This window comes from Anas platyrhynchos, chromosome 7 (genome assembly GCF_047663525.1).
Source record: "Anas platyrhynchos isolate ZD024472 breed Pekin duck chromosome 7, IASCAAS_PekinDuck_T2T, whole genome shotgun sequence".
NCBI classification, from domain to species: Eukaryota; Metazoa; Chordata; class Aves; order Anseriformes; family Anatidae; genus Anas; species Anas platyrhynchos.
In genome coordinates, this window is record NC_092593.1 from 16,764,600 (window position 1) to 16,787,696 (window position 23,097).

The 23,097-nt window shown below is 40.0% G+C and overlaps 1 protein-coding gene across 2 annotated transcripts in view; it reads right to left on the reverse strand.

Moving 5' to 3' along the window:
- Nucleotides 1–1,575: 1,575 nt before the first annotated feature.
- The window catches only part of OSBPL11 (oxysterol binding protein like 11), a 34,998-nt gene continuing 13,476 nt past the window's right edge, over nucleotides 1,576–23,097 (reverse strand). For both annotated transcript variants that reach the window (XM_027462321.3, XM_027462320.3), the window contains 12 exons: nucleotides 23,020–23,088; nucleotides 22,307–22,482; nucleotides 21,394–21,473; nucleotides 20,441–20,623; nucleotides 16,952–17,153; nucleotides 13,179–13,324; nucleotides 11,507–11,647; nucleotides 10,256–10,754; nucleotides 8,484–8,670; nucleotides 5,277–5,459; nucleotides 4,499–4,652; nucleotides 1,576–3,493 (listed from right to left, as the gene is read on the reverse strand). In XM_027462321.3, the coding sequence (XP_027318122.2) occupies nucleotides 3,416–3,493; nucleotides 4,499–4,652; nucleotides 5,277–5,459; nucleotides 8,484–8,670; nucleotides 10,256–10,754; nucleotides 11,507–11,647; nucleotides 13,179–13,324; nucleotides 16,952–17,153; nucleotides 20,441–20,623; nucleotides 21,394–21,473; nucleotides 22,307–22,482; nucleotides 23,020–23,088 (2,098 nt within the window). In that variant the 3' untranslated portion in view covers nucleotides 1,576–3,415. The remainder of the gene's footprint in view (nucleotides 3,494–4,498; nucleotides 4,653–5,276; nucleotides 5,460–8,483; nucleotides 8,671–10,255; nucleotides 10,755–11,506; nucleotides 11,648–13,178; nucleotides 13,325–16,951; nucleotides 17,154–20,440; nucleotides 20,624–21,393; nucleotides 21,474–22,306; nucleotides 22,483–23,019; nucleotides 23,089–23,097) is intronic.

Here is a 23,097-nt window from a genome sequence, read left to right on the forward strand (position 1 = left end):
CAAAGTTTCCCACTGATGTTTTCATCAAGCTGTTTGGATATAACACTGGTAAATATATTCACTTTTTCTTCCAAGTTCAGTTCAAGAGGCTTTAAAATGCACTCTGACCTGGTCTTCCTCCAGAGGTGACCAGGACCCAGAGGGGATCAGCCTGTGTGAACTGAAAGCTGAAGGCTGCAGCTCCCATTCTGAGTGAGGGCTGGAAATTCTCCCAGGGAGACAGAATTTGCCCTAGGCTTGATAGCTTACACTGTAGATACTCCACTCAAAAGAGTATTTTAAGAAATGTCTCCTAATCTATTCCCCTCCCCACGCCTGAAAACAAATTCTTCCATTTACACATTCATTCCTCCACCCCCCAATGAAAAACAATCCAATAACCAAGCTTTCAGGGTCATACACTCGCATTCCCACATTGAACAGTGACACACCACACTCAGCTCTCCATGAGCAGCAGGACACCCAGCACCTCTGAAGAGGGCCAGTTAACCTCCAGGATCTACTTACATCTCCAGGAGCCCAAAACCACTAAGATCAGTAAGAATCTTGCTCTTAAATTCAGTAGCCAAAAAAAAGGGGGGGGAGGGGAAAAAGCCAAAATCCTAAATTTTGCCATGCTCCCCATTTAACACGCTGTGGTTCTACACAATTCCTATACAGCAAGCAGCAGCAATCCCTTCCCTTCACTCCAGAAATCGCAAGATGGGAACAACAGTAGTTATGCAAGAGAATCAAATCTGGGCAGTGTGAAAATACATGGCAGTCTGCTGAGTACGTGCAACTCTTAGAAGAATCAAATGAATGTCACATAATTTATGCTGGATATTAGGTGTCTACATTAAAAAAAAAAAACAAAAAAAACTGTTTTCAGCTAAACTGTTTCCAGAAATAACAAGAAATCTGCATCATTACTAAATTCACACCATGAAGCCATTCCAGTTCTTGTGATCATCTGAACAAAGGAAGATTTTTCCTTTTCCCCCCCTAGCAGCACTCACACATTAAAAGGATTCACCTCATGTTTTAAGATTACTACTTCAGCATTGGTGTGTTTTTTTACATAACAAAATTAGTAACAGCTTTCTCAATGTGAAACCCCAGACAAGGGTAGAAGAGAAACAACTTGACTTACATTATATAAGGAATGCAAATGGGTTTAGGGTCAATACGTGAGCTTTTCAGTCTGCCTCACAGCTATCACCTTGACGCACTCACAAATCAAAGTTTCAACCAGAGCTCAGCAACTGAGTCATGGATCTATATTTTAATAAGCACAAGTTTATCAGCTGAGCATACACCAGGGGAATAGGTTTGGACCTTGCACCAGAGCCCTTGCTGTTTATTTAAAGAGCATCCACTGTGTGACAGAGATAAAACACCTAGGAAACATACAAAGCATTGTCAATCTATGTTCTTCCCCTCTGCCCACCCCCAGTTTGGTACAGGTACTGAGGAACTCCTAGGCAGAGGAAGCCCACATGCTGCCACCATGATTCCTACCCCAAATCCTTGACTTGCCTGAGAAGCATGTCCCAGACGTGCTGCAGAACCAGAAACAAGGAGGAACTAATCCCATTGTTTTCATTTTTATTTTTATTCCTGGTTGAACATGAAAATGCCCAATAGATAACCAAAACTAAGAAGACAGGGTAGTTGTATAGAATATCACAAACAAGACAGCAGGGTCTCAAACACATTCTTCTGCTGGAGAATAGAGTTACTACTGAAGTGCACAGTGCCAAAATATCTCGCTTTAAGGGCCAGTGAAAGCCCCAACAGACAGATCTCCAGCATAAAAGACACCAATCAATTCTTCCTGGCCACCTGATCTCTAGGAAAGCAAACAGAACAAATTATTTATTTTGTCGTTTTATTACCCCCACCCCCACCTCTCACAAAGGGATGATGACTCGCATGGAGATCTCAGTGCATTTCACAGCAAAAAAAAAAAAAAAAAGAAAAATCAAAATAGTTGTGCATAAATCCAACTTTTTCTTTTGCACAATTTACAGTTTGTGTTGAAAGTTAACATGGTTATTTAAACCTTCTGATGCATTCTTACACTTGTATCTTCTCCGCAGAAAACATCTTACCAGATCACAAAGATGTGAGTTCTCATGAGGATGGATCAGGTGCAGCCATTGCCATGGCTGGGAAGTGGCAGATAATGTTATATACACTGACTGGAAGACTACATCAGAAGAAAAAACAGAGTAAGGCACCACTGTTGGAAAAATTAAGGTAGCTTGTAGTTACAACAATAACGAAAGCCATAATAGGTACTATTCTTAATTGCCAGCAATTTTTAGACCTCAATAAAATAGTTATAAAAAACAAAGGATGTTTGTACCTGAATACAGTTTCCTGATATCTGATTGTGTTTCAAATCAATACCCAGTCTTCAGCATAATCAGCTTTTTGCTTTTTTTTTTTTTTATGGTAAGATGAAAAACCAAAGCCTACAGTCCATGTATTCACAGGTCACATTTCACTGCTTTGTTCTGAATAACACCACAGGAGAAAAACCAAAACAATCCAAAGGATAGTTTGTAACACTGATACTTCACCTTTGCGATGATTTGATGGGTAGAGAAGTTTAAATACAAAATTGTGTAGTTTCTGTTCTGTTTGAAAGCCTTAGTCCTTAGAAGGGGAAGGTGGAGGAGAAAAGGCCAAACCTCAGTACATTACAACATGAGAAAAAAAATCAAAGTCACTCAAAGATTTAATAAAATTAGGAGTTGAAAAGTGTTCAAATTACTTTTCCAATTCAAGTCAATTATTTCAAGTATATTAAAATGTTTCAGAGGAAAAATTTCTCCATGGTTACAATTCTAATTGCTTTTATAAATCCATAAAAAAGAAAGGTAGTCTCTACGTATATTCCATATTCCTCCAAAGCATGCACGCATTCTCTCTGAAGAAAAAAGTTGTCACAATCCAGTTGTTTAACACTGATTTCAGGCGTGTCTTCCAAACACCTCTCCAGTTTTTGCCAAAAAAGGTTTAACGCCGGGCATAAAAGCAGCAATTTGTTGTTGCTGTTGTCTACACGGGTACTGAGCATGTTTCAGTTATTAGAGCTTGATGTAGAAAAGAGTTCCCACGTCACTCCAAAAACCAAACAGTTCCTTCTCTTAGGCAGCTTTTGCAATCACACCTATTTAGAAGAATCTTATAGAAGTCGGATAAAATCTTCTGGATCATACAAAAAACAAGTTGGTTGGATGCATCTGGCAAGTTTGTCTCTACCACCTCGTTTTGAATAGCTTTAAAGTGCCCTAGTTTATTTCTTTATGCTCATTTAAGCTTTCACTATTACATAAAAAGGGGACACTCAGTGTGATTACTGTGTTTCGAGAGACAGGGAAAGAGAGAATATCAGAAACAGGAAACTCATCTGTAAGCAGCTTTTCTAGTTAGTGTCCGTTTGCTGAGCTTGCACAGCAGAGACTGCTTTCCAAAGGGGTTTATGATAAACCCAGCCATCTCCCTGCAATTTAAAGAGAAAACACAGTCATAATACAGACACTGCCTCGGTAGAAGTCTCTTCACAGAACTGGTAGACTGATAGCTGTGAAAACTAAAGGGACATAGCTTCTAACTTTAACTCCTACAGACTAAGACAGATCAACTCTGCAGGCTTCTGAGACTGCTTCAGAACATGCACGACTCCCACTGAGCTACAGCGCACTCTGGGAACTGGCTGCACTCGCAATTAACCCAGATAGAAAGCCATTCTTCTCAACTCCACGATCCAGATTTCTTTAAAAAGGCAAAATAAGGCACCAGCAGAGGGGCAGCTATCCAGTGATTATTAACTCTAATACAGCCCGTTTTCTGGGAAATAAGTGGCTCTGGACTACATGTAAAGTTTTCTGGCTAAATCTCTGTCATATTAGTGACAGAAGTCGACCTCATCTAAATCTAGATACTAACAACATAAACATCTAAATCTGAGCTGATCGTGCTAACATAGCTTAAGTCCTACTATATTATTATTACTACCATTACTGCAATGCAGGATAAGCCACTGAACGAATAAGCTCCATCCAAAACATAACGTGCAGGAACAGGAAGTTCAAAATACAGAATAAATTCCTCCTCCTTCCTAAAAATAGTATTTTGCATTTACATGGATGCGACATAAGCACAATTAGTACGGCTGATTCTTTTCCTCAGGTATTTACTGTGGCAGTCTGCTTGTACAGCGCATATATGTAAAGCCATTTTCCACATGCCATGGGGAAGAGCTCAGTAAAAGGGGGAATCACAGAACAGGCAAGTATCTCATTGCACAGTATTACAAAACAAGAGCATTTGGGAAATGAAAGGTAAAGTCACACTTGGCAGCTGGTATGTCACCTTACTCCTCTGGATCCCACGGAGCTAGTCTGTGGGACTCAAGGCCAAATACTCTGCTCTGACAGGACACATACCCACACATTCACTTGCTTTGCCTTTACCTTCATCAACAGCTATCTACTTCGGGACTTACTTCTTTGAGAAAGTATTTAGTACACCAAGGTGTTTCTGTTTCAGCACGAAGCCTCTCTTCGTTCCTCTGTCGCTCTTCAAGGGCTCGCTTGTGCTCTGTAGCTTTATCGATGTCTCCATCCCGCAGAGACTCTGTTACGTGTTGCCACAGCCTCCTACAAACGAAGTTTGTAACTTTAGTTTTCAGAAGTTTTCTCAGTCTGCAGCCTCACACTGCAGAGCAAGATCACTGCACACTCCCCTCCACTTATACAGGACAAACTGACGCAGGACAAAATGTAATGGTGCAGCACAGATGGAAGGGCTTGTGGCCAAGCCTTACATCTGCAGCAGCAGTTTGGAACAGATAGAATGGCTCTGAGGCTTTGGCTGTGCCAGTCTAACATCTGTTTGCCTTTAGAAGCTGATGTGGAAGTGGAATTCAACAGGCAGTTTCTTGGGAGGACCTCCCTTGGCAGGAACTGCTCAGATGCATAGCTGATGGTTAAAAACAAAGCAGATAATGAGGCTTTGCTCTAGCAGCACTTCAACTCATAGGACTCTGTCCATGAACAAAAGGGACAAGGTAAACAACCACATGCCTGCGCGCACTGATTTCTCACCACCATTATGCGCTTAATTTGGGGGGCTTCATTGTTGTTTTGTTTTTTAAAAGCAAATAAAGATCAGTGCTGCTAAGCATTATTCACAAATAATATCTCCATTTGTAGGTCTTCCCAGGGTATTCACCAGACTGCTCAGGACAAAAAGGGTCAGATGGCAATAACCAGATATTTTACCTAGATTCAAATGGTCCTTGCTTCTCAATGGGCCGGACTCGTTTTCTTGTCACCAACAGTTTTGTCAAGTCCACGTGTTTTGTCTCCCCGTTGCTGTAGGTGAACTCGAGCATGCTGTTCCACTCTCCTTGCACTCTGCACACCACTGTGTTTGTCGTGTTCTGCTTCACTTCACCCGTGACTCTAGGGAACGTTAGTTTTTATTCTTAAAACGCCATGGCTAAAGCCACCTTAAGACTATTCATTGCATTAATCACAGCTCCATTCTGAATGAGTTTGTACACTTGTCACACTGCCTTTACAAATGTCAGTTACTTGAATTGCATTTGCATGGAGAAGCTCAAAGAACAAAGTGACTTTCACTCATTGCTCCAGTTCTCTTCATGTTACTCAGGAAACTCAGTTTTTGGCTTCAGCTTAGACTTGTTTCAAACCTTTTAATGGGATTTGAAGTGAAAAAGGAACTAACACAAAGTATATCACATGTAACAAGGAATTGATCATTTCCACTTGAAATACCACATCAGGTATATAGTTCAAATTTTAAAAGTACAAATAAAAATGCAGCTTTCTACCGGGTCTATCGTACTACCTGCTGGCACTTTATTTTATGCCACTGTTCTCCATATGTAAGTGGTCTCATATCTATGTTGCTCATATAAGCATCACACACACAAAGGCAGAAGGCAAGGTAGGAAATTCCACACTACCAGATGAACCAGGGTAACAAGGTATTAAAAATGTCTTTCTAATATCCAACATCTCATCCAAAGTCTCGCTCAGATGAAGTTCAAGTATTGCCATAAGCACACACACACATTTTTCTTTTCAACATCAAGACCTGTCCAAAGGCCACCTGACACCCATTTCATCATGAACTGAAGAGCAGAAACTTACAGAGCATATTGCAAATTGCCACGTTCAAGCAGAAGTTGTGATTCTTCCTCCCAGAAAGAGCAAACTATGGTGTTTGCAAACTGTGCAAACAATGCTTTAGACATGCTCTCACTTGTCAGGTGCTGCAAGTTTCAAAGGACACTATCTTCAGCTTCAGCTAAACTCCAATTACCTTTTCACAGCTTCTATAATCATACCTAACTCCACAGCACTGGTCTGCTCTCACTTACCCTGAGCAGCCGCACGTAGAGGAGCGGAAAGCAGCTCCTCTGTGCTCCCACCTTGCCCGCACAACAGCACCAGAAGCTCCGAGGAAGGAGGAGAGCAGCACACAGCTGTGCCACGTTCCATCTTTCATATGCACTGGTCACCTCCATCTGTATCTACCCATCCCCTAGTGCTCAAGCACAGTTTCCTATTACAAAAATTTAAGATTCATTCATGAAAAGAGGACGGAGCATGGGCAATAAGAGCACGTTTACATTCAGCTGTTTTTTTTTTTCCTGAAGTTAACAAATGGTAACAGTTTCTGAAAATAACTGAAGGAGCAGGCCACAAGCCAGCAGCCTTCATTTTGTCTTGCTTTCTCACCCTGGGGCTCTCACCCCTCACTGAAGCCCCTTGTCCTCCTTCCTGAAGATCTGCAAATAGGCTGCATCCACAGCACGGCAGAGACCTGCACGTCCAGGCTTTGCACTTATATCTCCCCAGGACTGAGCTTTTCATCTTTCCAAGTGCTGTGTGGTGACACTGACAACCCAGTACTTTATTAGCAGTCATAAAATTGCTGCCTCTACTTAGCTTAAAGCAAATAAGGTTTTATCACTCGTGCAGCATTACAAGGTGCAGCGCTGAGCAGCTAAATGAAACTTATTGTGACCTCTATTTCCTCCCGTTGTGTTACTCTATGGCATACAGCCATTCCCAGCATTGCAGATCATGATTATCTGCCTGAACTAATGGTGATTAAAAACCTGGTAGCGTTTATTGGATAACTTGGCATGATTGCTATATGCCTAGTTATTACTAAATCTTCAGTTTCAGCAAGCTAAAGGGGTGCAGGACCAAGGAGCCGATACCTAGCTGAGCTCTAACAAGGGTCACTACAAAAATCTGTAACATTGCCATGGCAACTCACTCACGTTCTGCATAACCATGACAACGCTGCTGCCTCCCCATCAAGAGGTTCCTTTTGGAAATGTCCACTCATAGCCATGTCACATTTCCAGTAGTTACAGCACCTTGAACAGATCTGGCCAAGAAAGCCTCTATATCCACGAATCATTTCATCAACACAAATAACAAAACATTTTCCAAAGCCAAGTCATTGAAGTAAAATTCATGGCTCACTTTTATGGCATAACAGAAGCTATTGAAAGGTGGAAGGCATAGGCTAAACAGTGGAAATAAGGATCCCAAATGATACATTTTTACTCTGTTTCAAACATGATGCTTTTTCATCACACAAGCTTCAGTTCTCCAGATGCCACTGGGATAGGGAGCTATGGCTGCAAGCTGAATTCAAAACATGTATCGGAGTCTAAAGGGCAAAGCAATTCAAGTCAAATCCTTCTTTCACCAGTTAGTCTTTAAACATGGCCATACATGAAGAATGAAGAATTCCTGTTACAAGAGCTATCATTCTGGTCTTTGAAAACAAAACAGAAAAAAAACAACAGGTATTTCTACCTAGAAGTTCTCCTTATGTTGCTTAAATTTGATAGGATTTAAGCGTAAGAAGCATAAGAGAAAGACCATTAACTAACAGAAGACTATTTACTAACATTTTCTGTGGTATTTTTACCTTTTCATTAAATGCCACCTGGAGACTCGTTCCATATGACAAGTAACACTGCTGAGGTATTCAGTGAGGAAATACAAGGCAATACAACTACAAAGCACATCACAAACACATAACCCTTTATGATACTAGGATCAACCTCATTTCAAACAACATGCAAATGGAAAACCAAGAAATACTAAGCAACGTATGTCAGTATTAAGAAATCTGCAGCAGCCAGGAAGAAAAGCCAGGAGCCCTGTTTTCCCAAGAGTCAGACAAACATGGAATTCCCTTACTGCCTCTACATACAACCTAACTTTTCCTTGAGGACCACAAGAAGCAGGGATATTATTTAAGACCACAGTGATACCTCAAAGTATTCATGAGCAGCAAAACCAGCTAACTCTCAGACTATCAAAACACTGTTACTCAGCACCCAGAACAGGGCAGTTGCATAGCTACCAGAGTTCTAGAGCACAAAACTATGTAGAAAAATAGGGAAAAAAAAAAAAAAGAAGCGTCCTCACCGATGCAATTTGCCACCATACAAGGGCTTGGTGTGGAAGTTGATACTTGCAGAATAGCCAGTCTTTGCACAGTTGATGTTGACTTTTCCTCCCAGTTCTACCCAGGGAACGGTTAAAATTGATCGAGCGTATGCACAGGGCAGAGAGAAAGTATATTCCTCCTCATGTTCCAAGAGACTTAAGAGACCTGTGTGAAGAAATTTAGGACACCTTAAATTAGCACCATTTTAGAAATGATCGAGTTAATGATTGAAATATATCCAATACTGCATCTGACTACATTTCCTCACAGACCCCTCACACAAATGACATTTATTACAGATTCAGGAAAATGTTTATACATGTAGATAGAAAGTACTAACCTGAGTACTACAGCATTTCAAAAAAGAAAAATGCATTCATCCTAACAATATTGATCTATAAAGTACAATACTGTGCTGTACAACATACTCTTCAGTCATATGTGAAAGGGCTGTTGCTGTCTTAAGAGCAGTTCCAGAACACAGCAACACAAGATTTACGCTGCCAAAAGGAAATAATGAGTGAGTACCCTGAGCTGCAGTTCTTGAGGGAGGGTAATATTCCTGTTCCATTTCCTCTCTACTTAATAGATCCTACCCTATCTGAAGGCAGGTAGCAGAGAATCTTCCCTGCTACACTTACCTGCCAAGATAAACTCAACTCTTTCCTGACAGTAGCTTTTGCAATAAATGTCAAGAATCTCATAAAAACTAGAATTTTTCTTTGGGCTTTAAGATACATGGTTTTGTTTGAGTCCTACCAAAAAAAAAAAAAAAAAAAAAAGACACCATACAAAATCTACCTCTCAGCATTACAAACTCATAGCATAACAACTGACTGCTGTCTGCATCGACCATGCCTCTGCAGCATGCCATCTCTGTGCATCTCTGACATTACTTTTCTGAGTTTCTCTTGTTTTTCATATTCGTGACATGATTTGAGAAATACCCTAGAGGAGACATGAGCTTGTGAAGTTACCTGCTACAGGTAAAGCATCGAGATGTGCTTTCCACATCTCCTGCCGTGCTCACTCTCTTGTCAGGTAGGCAGTTTGCAATTAAGTGCCTGCCTCCTCACCCCCAACTCCCCCCCAGTGGCTGGGCAATATACACGAGGAGCACAGAGTGGGCAGTGATGTCTCATCTCTTGCAGGAATTACTACCACTAAATGGAAATTAGAGTTACCCTCCTCTGTCCCTAACAGATCCAATTAAAACTTAAATAGTAAGATACATAAGAGCAATACTTGCAAATGAATAACACTCCTATTTAATAAATATCTGATGGAAGTTAATTCATCCAATGCTTGGGAACATTCACAAACACCGATTTGCAGTAACTGCCCTTTGGTTCAAAATTCAAAATTTTATTTCCATATACAATCCTGATTTTTGGCAAAGAGTAAACTTACGTAGTGTGTCATCCCCCCTCTCCCACAGTATGAAAACCTGCTGCTTATAATGAGAGCTTGTGGCATCTTCTGTGCTTTGTAAAGTACTAAATCACCAAACGGCTGTACATTAAGGCTCTCAGATCTGAGATTAAAGGAGAACCAGAAGTACAAGAAAAAATGAATACCCACAACAGCAACTGACACCTCCGCAAACAGATTTTTCTGAAAAGTCTTTGAAACAAAACTACCAAGCAGCATTCACTTGTTTTGTGCCTCTGGCAAAAGTACATCAAGTTTTTCTCTCAAATTAGCATTTTTAACAACATTCTAAAGTGAAAAGGAAAAACATTACGCTTACCCTCACCAACCATTGTCACTCCTATTGACATTCCTAAGAATTTACTTTTTGTCCAGACGTGAGCATTGACACACATCTTCCTCTCCACACACTCAGCATAAAACCCTGAGACGGGAGGATGGTGGGACACTTGCTCAGCCACAAATTTTACTGTATAGTAGTCCGACTCTGTTTGGCCTTCCAGATCTTTAGACAGAGTTACTTGCTCTGAGGGGGAGTGAGCAGGTAAGTTACTGCCAGTGTCAGCAGCTACTTCACTCTTCGGCATCCTCCAAGAGCAGTGAAACGTTTCCCCGATGATGGGATTGTACGGTTTCTTGGCGATAGCTCCTTTGCGACCTTCGTGAAACGAAGTTAGATAATACTCAACAAAGCGGATCATCCTCTCCTCGGGGGTGGTGCCGTTTGTGATTGCAATGAAGAGATCCGGGTGGGACATGAAGTCCGCATACATCTCCAACAACGATCGCTTCTCTAAAATAAAAGTAGGAAGAACCACCTGAAATAAAACAAAACCCCAGAACACCTCGTAAGTGAAATGAAGAGGCAGGCATTTTTATAAGGGAAGTTTTCAGGTGTCAGTTTTCATTCCGTCTTGCTTTGGACACTGCACTTTCAGACTGAACCTTATTGTCCCTCTTCAAAGGTATGAGGGAAACAGAGCTGATCTGAGGTCTCTAAATTAATTTACAAGGAAAAAAGAACATAATAGGTACAATTAGGACAGAAGTGTTTGAAAGGGACTGAGCACCCCTAGCATAAATAAATCAACTGCAAAGAAAGAGATAATGTGTTCCACATGTCTGCAGAGGAGAAAACAAGCAGGAAGGAGCTCAAACTATACCAAGGAAGGTTCAGAATAGAAGTTATGAAAGGTTTTGCCTAATGGAGAGAAAAGCATGCAAGCTATGCCAATATGCTTGACAGCCTGCAGAGTCTCTCACCATAGAAAATAGGACAACCATCAATCAGAAATTAACTTTAAATTAATCCTTTACCTTTGAGCAGAGGATCTTATAACTTCCTCAAATTTATCCACCACGACAAAAAAGAAGTGATATCTCTTGCTGGGCCATGAAAATATTTTAAAGAAAGAGGCTATATCAGTCTTTTCCTTCCCCGTAGTGGCAACTAACCTCATGTCATTTACTCTGTTGTAACGAGCAAGACAGGGTGTCTCAACCATGAGATCCAACAGTCCATTTAAATCAGCTTCATTCAAAGAGGTGTCTTCACACTTCAGTTACTTACTCTTGTTAAGTCCATGCCAAGTTTCAGCTGAGACAAGAGATGCAAGATAACACTGCGCTGCTCCTCCACTGCTCCCACGTTATCTTCTTTATCATCACCGATATCCTCCAGCTCCTCATCTGGATTTATTTCTTCAGGTTCCTGCAATAAGAGCCATAAACATCAGCTCAGAGATGGGGCTGTCCACACAGTATCTGAAAAAGGATTCCATATTGTAATTATCCCTGCATGATAAAAGAGACTAACCAAATCCCTGCAAAGACCTACAGAGTAGGTCTTAGGACAAACAGCTGGAAGAAGGCAGATGCAGAGGGGAGATGCACTGAATGCCACCAGAGGGCAGTGATATGCATCTGCCTAAAGGCAGGCCTCCCTTGGTCAGCTGCCATCAGCTCAAGGCAATTTGTTGTCACACCCAACCATGACAGAAAACACCAGGGTCCACAACATCGTGCAGAGCCCATAACCTGATGGAAGACGCAGTATCACACAGGTGAGTCCTTTTCAAGGATACAACACCATTCTGCTATCATAAATAACAGAGCTGAAAATATGGAGTGTGATAATACTAGGCATATCCCAACTACAGACAGGAGCACACATTCAGCACTTGGCCTTATAGAACGGTTCGGGTTGGAAGGGACCTTAAGAATCATCTAACTCCAACCCCTCTGCCATAGGAAGGGATGCCATCCACTAGATCAGGTTGGCCAAGGCCCCATCCAGCCTGGTATGAACTCCCTTCATTATTATAAGAAGGAAGGAATCAAAGTGATAAATTTGAAAGCTCTTCGTTTGTTTGCTTTTTGTTTGTGGGTGTTGTTTTTTGTTTTTTTTTGTTTGTTTTTTTTTATATTTCATGACAACTGGTCTGAATTATTTAAAAACATATAAACTATGGCAACTGAAAAATCTTCAGGTTTTATATTGCTAAAAGATAGCAAAGTGAAACATGCTGCTGCAGGGGCATACAACAGCGCATTGCCTTTTCATAATGATACAGTCTTATGCAAAGAACTGTGTGAAAACAACTGGTATAGAAATAACGTAATTGTGATTTTCTACCTCAGTTGGGAAATCATGTTCTTTTTAAATAATCCTGTTCTTTTACTTTAGTATTTTGCACTTCATATTCTTTTTGACAGTTATAATGATATAGGCTATAGCTGTATTTCAAAACAGTAAGCCATCCTGAAGTCAAGTGATGAGAGTTGCTCAGATTAAAAAAAACAGATGCAGTAAGAACTGGAAAAGAAGGACAGGGAGATTTAATAGCTGGAGACTGGCAATTTTGTCTCTCATCTACTTAGGCAGCTCTTCTTGGGTTTATTTTGAGAGCATCATGAATTCCAATTAGTTTTTTTTGCACTTCAATTTCCAGTTGTTTTAGATCAAAATGCGAAGGAATAGTGCCTATTTCAACCCCTTACATTACCCTCCCAATTGGCTCCCTCTTTTTGACAGCTTGTTCCAGAAAGCAGCAAAATGTATTGAAAAAGCAAGGTATGCAACTTTAATTTACTGCAACTCCACTCACTCGTCCTCTAAACCAACTAATTGAAAAGCATAAGAAGAACTGTATTTAAATCATATTCACATAATATGATCAAAACATTTACAGATATTCCTCAAAATAATTCCCCACAGAAAGAGGATTTTCACATTACCTTACCCTTGTTAGCTGGCAGGGCTCTGCGATGCACTGCTCTTCTCTGACAGATGCTGGCTTGTTTATCTCTGCTGGGAAATTCTGAGCTGCTCCATTTTTGAAGTGGTTTGAAAGAGGTATCTTTGGTTCCAGCCAATTGATCGTTGTTCCTGAAGCAAAAGAAAGTTTGCGCTGAAACTTGTTCATCCTCCGGAAGGTCAACAAACAGCAGTTTTCACAAAACAGCTTTTTGAAGAAAAAGCTGAAAGCAGATCGTTCCTTCTGCAGCCAATCCCTTCAGCAGCCACCGAACAAAGGTGGTGCAATGAGACACCACCTCCAGTGATCATTAGCACAAACCCTGCGATTGGCGAGCTGTAATATGTGCAACTTGTACTGGAGGAACTAGTTGGTGTCAGGCAAGGTGTAATCAGACACTTCAGGAAGAACCCAATATCACCCGAACGTAACCCTGACAGTTTTCTTGAACTGGAAGTAAGCGGTGCACTTTTTTGTACCTTCTCAAACCCAGCTCGATTCTAGACTAAAAAAAGCTGGAGCAGGAAAAGTTTCACTGCCAATGTTTTCTCTGGAGAGGGCAGTCGCCTTTTCTTGGCTGCAAAGGAGGCAGGAACACGCTGTTGAATAAATAATAGGTGCTTAAAAAAAGCTGCAGGGCTTGGAAAGCTATTACCCACTCAATGATTCCAACGTCTCTAGTTACTCCCAGCTAATTTATCACAATGGATCAAGTTCCTCATCAATAATGCAAATGTTCCATTCTTTTTCAAAGGCTAATAAGTGTCCAGGTGACTCCAGTAGGGTTTGATGAAGAAAAACAAACTGTGACAAGCCATCTCGGTTAGGTTGCAAACACAGAAGTTATTAGGAAGCCAGAACTTGTAGCACCAATAGAGCAGCTCCCTGGGCTTAGGAACCACCACCAGGAAGGCTGCTGTCCCTTCCTATGTTATCCACAGTCCGTCCTTTCCAGAACTCTGTTGCCTGCAACTAGGTCAGATCCTCAACCACCACTGAGTAAAACCAGATAAACAGCAGCAGTTCCACCAGGAAAGTACTGGGACAGAAAAAGTACAGCTTTGCTAATGGTACCAGCAGACTTCTCCTCAGCAAGGGAGCTTATTTCCACCAATGAATTCACTATCAGAAGTGAGAAACCCTCGGTTTAAGTTTTAGCCTGAACACAAGTTTCAAAGAAGTCAAGGAAAGAGATGTTCAGAATGACACTGACACCTTTTTGAAAAGGCTTTATTCATTTTAAAATCCCTTCATGAAGAACCCCTGCTCAGAACCATCACTTTCAATGTAAGAATCTCTAAATGCATGTTCTAACCTGCATTTAATGCACACTCAGTGACTATATATTAGCTTGAATTTAACAAGTGTTCCTCCTTTTATGCTCCCTATCAGCTTCTTCTAAAACGACCTTCTTTGTTATTAAGTTTTGTTTAATTTCACTGTAAAAAAAAAAAAAACTCACAGAATTTAAAAGTGACTTGAGATACTAATTGTGCTTCAGTGATGTAAACAGACAAGATATCACACTAACAACTCTGCCACTGGAAGACCATATTCAAATCTGTTCTCAACTACTGCAGGTAGCACAAGCTCTTCTCTTTTCTTGTGATTTCCTCATTCCCTACAACTCTCCACCCTCCCCCCCCCCTTTTTTTTAAGCATTTCTCAGCATGTCCCCTCTGCTACAAGATGGACATTATGAAGCTTATAGCAGTCTTCTCTTTCAATATTTTTATTTGAGTTGCAAATTGTTATTGCCATTCACATTTATGATAATTTTTTTTTTTAAAATCCTATACATTTCGATCATTTAACTTCTACATTCAAGTCAGCCTTGCCATTCTTCTTTATGTCTGATTTTTGGTACACCTTGATGCAGTTGGGCTAATGCTGGTTTTAATTTTTTTTTCCTTCTAAAATTTCTGCAAACCAACACTCTTACATAACTTCTAATCCTTGTGTTTTAAGCTTAACAAGCACTTGCCCAACACATTCCTAGCAGTCAAGTACCATTTTATCAGACCTGGAAATAAATTTAAACTTGAAGTGGAAAAAAGTATGCTCTGTTACACAAGTTCCCTCTTCATCATCGCTCCTTGCTGCATCGCACTCACATCTAGTGCAGCATGCTTTCTGATCCTAGGAAGATTAAATAGTGCATGTATATATTTTATTAGATAGTACAGTCTACATTCAATATTTTTTCCTACACATTAATATAAAAGTGCTTTGAATTAACATAAATGAGCATTTGAATTAAGCCACAGTTCTTTTCCTTTCTATATGAACTTCTGAGGACTCCACTTCTCAAACCAGAAGGATAAGTACCTCTTCTGACTTTTGGGGGGTAGGAAGGGGAAGGAGGAAGGGTAAATCTAAGCTAAAATGGACAACAACAAGAGTGGAGAAAAAAAATTAAGTTGTTTTGCAATTGTTAAAGGGGACAAAATGCATTATGGTGTATCTCTAGAAACGCCACACCAGTGACAGAGTGGAATTCTGCAGAAAAACAGTACACATGCTTTTATGTTCACTTTTTAACTCCAGCCTCAATTATGCATCATCCTATTTGCTGGTCCTCCCCACTCCACCCATCTCTAGGATTTAGCTATAACTTTAGCTTTGACTATTTAACAATATAAATCCTTTATTTCATGATAAAAGCTAAATTAATTACACCTTTGAACGAATATGCATTGGCAAAGCAAGTACTACAAATATGGTAAGAATATGGGAAAGGTAAGAGACTAATCATGAGTGTACTTTTTGGCATACTTACCATGTCTGACATATCTGTTGTATAATACAAGCATGAGTATCCACAAAGCTTCTTGTTTACAAAAAGGCACTGAGTAAGCTCTTGTAAATTCTTTGCATCTTATTGCGATTTTTCAAATAGAAAAGCAGACGCTCAGTTCTGTATGCTGCACAGAAATTTGGTGGCACAATTCTAGTAAGCACCTATTCGCTTTAAGCTAATTGACCGTGCAGGCATAGCAACATACTAGGCTTTGGGTTTTGTGGTGTTGTTTGGTTTTTTTGTTTGTTTGTTTTGTTTTTTGTCATTTGTTAGTTGTAGTGTGTTCCTTTTGTAGGTGGTAGTTTTTTTTGTTGTTGTTTTAAACTTTAGCCAATTTGCATTTGCCTACAGGGCTGTCCACGCCTCAGAAAGGAATTCAATATTTTAGTTCGCGTCTTAGACAAGTATGTTAAGCCAAAATATGAATATTGATACCTAAACAGTATTAGTAATATCCCATGCAAATTCAGAGCTTTGTATTTGAATGCCTAACTAGAAATGAAAGCTACACACATGTAAATGCTTAAAATAGGCACTAAGTATGCAAAAAAAGTCAGAAGAGCATGAGATTCAGCAGAGCTCTGCTGGACAACACATATCCTTGGAGTCTGCAATCCCATGAAGTTCCCCCTCCACTATTACTGTTCCCAAGCTGCCAGTTACATCCCAAAGGCAGCCACCTTTTTGTTGTGCCTTATGTACTTCTTTCTGTTGTGAGATGATCCACAGCAATTAGAACTAAAGAAATCCAGAGAAAAAAAAAAGGAAAATATTCACAAGAGTTCTAAACAATACCAGTAAGTCAAACTCTACAAAAGCTCAGAAGAAATGAGGCAGGCAGCAGTTTTATCTGCCCATAGGAAACTGGATTTAGTGGAGCAAGCATTTTTCACAACTGAAGAAGGAACGGCTTCTTGTCTGTGATAGGGTCCAGCTCTCCGTGAACATCTATACCCACCTGCTGGTAAGGATCCCTTTTGTTGTGAAGCATGTTGTAACTGGAGAATATGGAAGCAGTCATTTAAGCAGTTCATGGTTGCCATGGAAGTTGCTTTGAGCATTAATAGGTCTTGATCCAAGGACGTAAGGTGACCGGAGACAGGAAGGCATTCTATGCTCCTGATCAAGTCTCTCTGTTGGCCCTCAGCCTGAGACATCATCTACCAAACAAAGCAGGTATTTATCAGAAGGTGCTGGAAGCGTGCTGTGTGATGTGGCAGATGCACACAGAGGAACCCAAATGATTTTAAAATGATAAAACTACCAGGTAATAGGTGTATATAAATTTAACCATATTTTGTTTCTTCTTGAAGCCACTAAAACATCATTAAATACATGATAAAATAAGCACTAAAATACGTGGCACCTTGTTAACGAGCAAAAGAGTATTACAGATTCTTTGGTAACATATGTAAGTGAAGCGGAATCGGAACACAGTACTTGCTACAGTAAACAGCAAATACTGTCAGGCTTGGCTGGTAGGGACACACACGTGAAAAAAAACAACACTTCACACACACCATGTGAAGAATAATTAAGCTCTGTGACCTGCTCAGCCTGCAAGAGAACCTTAGATCCTTTCCATGGGTACCCAGATCTTTTCCTTCCCTACAAGAATGGATCCAGCCTTCTAAAGAAAAAGAGCTCTACCACTCAGTTCAGTTCAAACTGCACAGGATTCTCCTTTATCAGCAGCACTGCCATTATGCTTATAGGACCACTATCTCACTGTTTACTCTGCAGAGGGAGTAAAAAGAGTGGCAGAATTGTCACCTTAATTACATGTTGAAATTACAACTTTCCTGTTGTCATTTTTGCCCTTGTTCTCCCTTCAGTCCCTTTCCTGCTTCCTCTGGAACATCACAGAACCTGCAACAGCACATTTGCCTGCAAGAGGTAGATCTGTAACGCACACCAGCTACCAAACATTAGTCTTCAGAAGAAAATATATTATTTGAATTCCTCTTTGAGCTTACAGAAGCAGAAGATTGCCTGACTTTGAATCATAGGGATGAAAGCAGACTCCTCTACCTGCTAGTCACTCTTCTGAGGAGGAACAACAAACAGCATTAATGCAACTGGATACCGCTACCCCTGTGACCATTATGCATTCTGGCAGGCAAGTTAAACATAAAAACAGATTTGATTAAGCAGAGCAGAAGAAGGATTTCTTGAAAGATTCCAAGATGCATTCATGCATTTAACTGCTACGGTACTATTTAGGTTTTTAATTTAGCAATTCTGGCAGTATTTCACTATTTTTGCTGTACTATTGCCTGCAATCTCCTCCAGGAACTGCTTTTATGCTTTTAAGGTTTTACACTACTCAAGCAATAGGTATTCATCCAACTTCACGGTATGTGGTATTTGGAAAATTTATGGGCTTGGCTACAGAGCACGCTATGGCGTGAATTTGCATATCACTTGGCTCTTAGGAAGTGGAGTTCACTGTGCACATTCAGACTGAGCCTGTCCCAACTGTCACAGTGCAGAAAGCTAGCAAAACAGTGATGTTTTGCATGGACAAGGCTGTGTAACTAGCACAATACTTGCCTTTTTTTCCAGTCATAAATGCAATTCAAGTCTTTGTCTTTTTTTCTAATGTTTTAAAAACTTCTGCTGGGTTAAGAAAAGGACACAAAATTGATTGACAAACAACCACAGCCCTTTTGGTGACCTTTGCTCTTAAGTCATTCACCATGCAGTATTGCCCAAGTGCCTCATTCTAGGTTCAGGTCACACAACAGGACAACCCATGCCATATTCAGCACTAACATCCAAACAGACACATCTCCCCTTTCACAGAGCATACTTCAAGCAATCCCAAATCCTTCCTGCTTATTCGATCAGATCTGTATAAAAAAAGAAATGGTGCTGGGAGTGGGAGAGAGAAGCACGGCTATTGAAAACTGGATGTCAGAAGCATGCAAGCTATAGCTCTCATTTTGCAAATGCATGCACCTGTATTTACTCAAAGTCAGCACAAAGATCCTCTCAAAACTCCTGTTTTGCAAGGTGTTCTTTTCAAGTCAGCAGCATGACATGTACTCAGTCAAGAACAAGGGAAAGGAACTGACAGAAGAACCAGCTACAGTGCAACTCATGGGCAAATTAAAGAATCACCCCGCAGCAGGTAACTTGAAAGAGAAGGGTTCTTCCCATAGCTTCTCAAACTGCACTTGCAGTATTTGTGCTGTATGATGCTCAAGTGTAACAGGCACGCACCTGCCCTTTGTAATTTCAAGTATTTTAACTGCATCTAAAAAAAAATCGTGGGTGTTGTATCCAAGCATTTTATCTTCAAAATGGTAAGCAAACTAACTGACATTTACAAGGGGTATCATTACTGAGCCTTGTCTGTACAGGTCAGAAATTAAAACTGATACATAATGATATTGTGTCACTAAACTCAGTAACAAAGTGTTCCGCACTCTTCAATGTTAAGAAAATTCACTCCACTTTACTCTGAGAAAACCTCCATGGTGAGAATCCCAATTACAGGACACAAGGCACTGCTTCAGTGCTCCAACTCACACACTCTCCTCCCTCGAATTTAGAAAGCTGTATTGCCATCTGAAAAGTGAAAAATGTATTTCTGAAGCAAGTCCTCACCCTTCTAATTATCCATGCTTGCCAGACACTTCCTCGCTAAATTAAAAAGCCTGCCATTAGAGACTTTTTGTTTTACCAAGGAATGCATCATGCTATGCTAATTACTCTGCTAACATTAAAATATGCATTAATAGCAAAACTGCTACAAAATCACACAGGTCCACAATTCAGCAACTAACTGTTTTAGAAGGAGCTTTATATTTGTACACTATCAATACTCATGAGTTAAATCAACCAACAGTCAGTCCATTCTGTCAGACAAGATAGACAGGTAACCTCCATTCCAGGAGGAATGATAATAATCAGGTAATAATCCCCAAGAGATATTACATCTGAATGTGAAGTGTGGAAAAATGTGTATTTCTAAATTGCTCATTTTCTTTTGCTCTTTTTCAAATCACATCCATCCCTGGACATGAATTAGCATACCAGATAGCAGTACTAGTATTCTTAAGCACCAGTCATGACCAATTTCTCTTTAGCCATACAAAGCACAAGAACAGCATAGCCAATTCTTCTGTAACTCCAAGGAAGAGCTCAGTAAGTGACGTAACAGTTAAACCCTCATTACCTACCCTGCTAGGACTTGCAAAAATCAGAATACACAAGTCCATTTTGAGCACAAGGATACTATTGCAGAGCGTGAAAGTCACAGACCATACACCACATACCACTACAAGCCACGGCAAGTTAACCTCACACAGCTATGCAGTAATAGTTTGGGACATACAACTGACAATGTAAATGTCCAAATAAGAATAGCAGGCTTCTCCACAATCCTAAATATAAGATGATAATTCCTTCAAAAGATCATTAGGTAATTTAGAAGACAAACCTCTCGAACATCTACAAGGTGATCTGGCTGCAGAATAGGAACTCTTTTTCCAGTTGACAATCTGTGATGTCCAACATTGAAAAAAGAAACTGCATTTTGACTGGGTCTTCTTTGCACACCAGGAGAGCTGCCACTTCCTTGAGATGCAAGAGAGAAGCTGCGAGATTTCAGAGGAGGGTTGTTCTAGTGAATAAATAAGCATATGAAGAAAGAGTTACTTCCTAATAATCAGCAAATATTCTGATTTGAGCTGTACAGCAGAACATTTAATTCTAAATTTGTATAGAGCAAGGACAGATGACAAAGTCATAGTAATGTACTGGCAGCAATCTCTAAGTAGAGTATTTTGAATCATCTGTTGACAGTTGCCCTGTTTTACAGTCTAATTATAAACAATCAGTGAAATGAGATGGATCGATACTTTTCACTTCTGACTGGAAAATTAGCCCTTGATCTGCAACAGTTCTAGAAACTGACAGCTAATGGATTCTGCAAGGATAGAGTTCACATTTGAGAGAACGGAATTTCATTCACAACTATTAATTGAAGTAAACATCAACTCAGGGTCAACCTCTTGTAGCTTGTTCTATCTTAAAAGCATGATTTTATACAGCTACAATATAGGTTTTGTGGTTACCAAGAGTTTCAAAGTCTAGTCTAGTCCTCTGACCTTTAAGCTCCGCTTCTTTATCAAACACCAGCTGACCAGTACCTGGTCAGGGAGGGTTAGTCAGCGCTTCAGTGCAAAGTGACTTCACTTTGTCTCATTCCTAAAGCATACTTCTATTACAAGTTAGCTATTACTCAGAGGATTTTTTCTTGTCATGAGTTTCAAGCAAAACCACACACCCTTTTTCTAGTATTTGTCTTAGATAACAGAACAGTTCGTTTGCAACTACCTCTACCACCACCCTAAATTATTTTTGCCCAAGAAAATATCAATCATACAATACCTTTCCAATAGCTTCTGTGTGATGCTGTGTGCATATTTGTAGCCTGCTAACCCAGTGTTGCCGTTCTTTAGCATCAGTAGCTGAAAAAAGCAAACCAAAAAAAATTACCTACATGAAGACATTTTAAAGTATGTGCAAAAAACTGCTCGATACTTCAAAATAGACACAGACATTAACAGTACAAAACTTTTTTTGTTCTAAAATTTGCCCAGCTGATCTGTAATTAGCTATGACATTAAATCACATTCAACAGAATTAGCAGGTACTTTTTTTTTTATTTTTGTAACACAGAAAAAACTGTAACACAGAAATAACTTCTGTATATAAAACTAAAATAACTTCAACAATTACTCCCTACACACATTTTAATTTAACAACGTGCCATATTTTCCTGGAAGCAGAATAAGGTGCCCTGAATTTAAAAAAAGACAGCGTATCTTCAAAGAAAGAAGTACTAAAAGATATTAGCCCGGATTTCAACAGCCTACAAAATCAGAGAACGGGCTTCACCAACTGCCACAAGAAAACTAACATACAGAACATTAGGAATAACATAATCCTTTACAAGTTTAAACTCAGTAATGTTACCTGCAATGAATTAGAAAACTCTGCATCAGTACAATTTAAAGGACACTATACACGAAGATTAAACCCCCCCCACCCTACACATCTCAAATTTGTGGTCTTCTGGGCATCATCAAGCCCAAAGAGTATGGAACCATCCGTACAGAAGGACAGCTCTTAACTAACTGAAGAGCAGGCTGAAAGTTTCACACACAACACTCATTACAGCAGTCAGTCAAACAAATTCTTTTGCTTTTGGACAGGCAGCCAAGCCCAGAGCGGCAACCACAGGTGAGAGCCAGGAGTGCCTCTAGTGGAAGAGTCCCCTAGCCAAGAACAGAGGTCCTACCTCTTAGTTTATACTGCTCCCCACTGGCAGCATTGACCGTAAAGGTGTGAGAGTCTTCATCACTGGGCGAAATTACAGCTCCTGCCAGCTGCAAGGTACCCCTGGGCTTCAGATGTCTTGACTGCTCATTCACAAAGTACTCCAGTAGGCCAGCATCATTGTTTAAAACAAAAAATCTGCAATGGTGATAAAGCAAACACACAAAACAAAGTCAGCATTTTCCTCTTCTTTTAAGAAGGGAAGGTGAGAACAGATATAATGAAAGTCTTGATTTCTCACAAGTTCACAAGAGACTGGACTGAGACTTAAAAGACTTGTGTCAGTACAACCCCAAACACATGAAATATTTTCCCAACATGTCTGCAGACAAATTAAGTTTGTACTAAATTTTTCTCAAAGATTGGGATGGATTTCTATAGAACAAGAGAACAACTGTGCTCGCAGAAGAATACTACTGCAAGATTTTGAGACTTAAAAGAGCATTTTTTAAATCATTTTTTAACTTCTTAATCATACTTTAATACAAATATTATTCATCTGCATGACAGCTCAACCTATATAGAGAAAAGGATTAAGACACTTTCATCAAGTTTGCCTAATAACATTGGATTTTCCCATTTTCTACTTAAAAAGACTGAAATACACTCATTTAGGCACTGCCAAGAGTCTTTGTTACTAAAAACCACCAGGAAAAAAAAAAACAGAAAACTTACCGATATTGCCAACCAGTGACAAGATTGGTGTATTTCATTAAGTAGCCATAAATATTTTCCATGTGATCACTATCACAA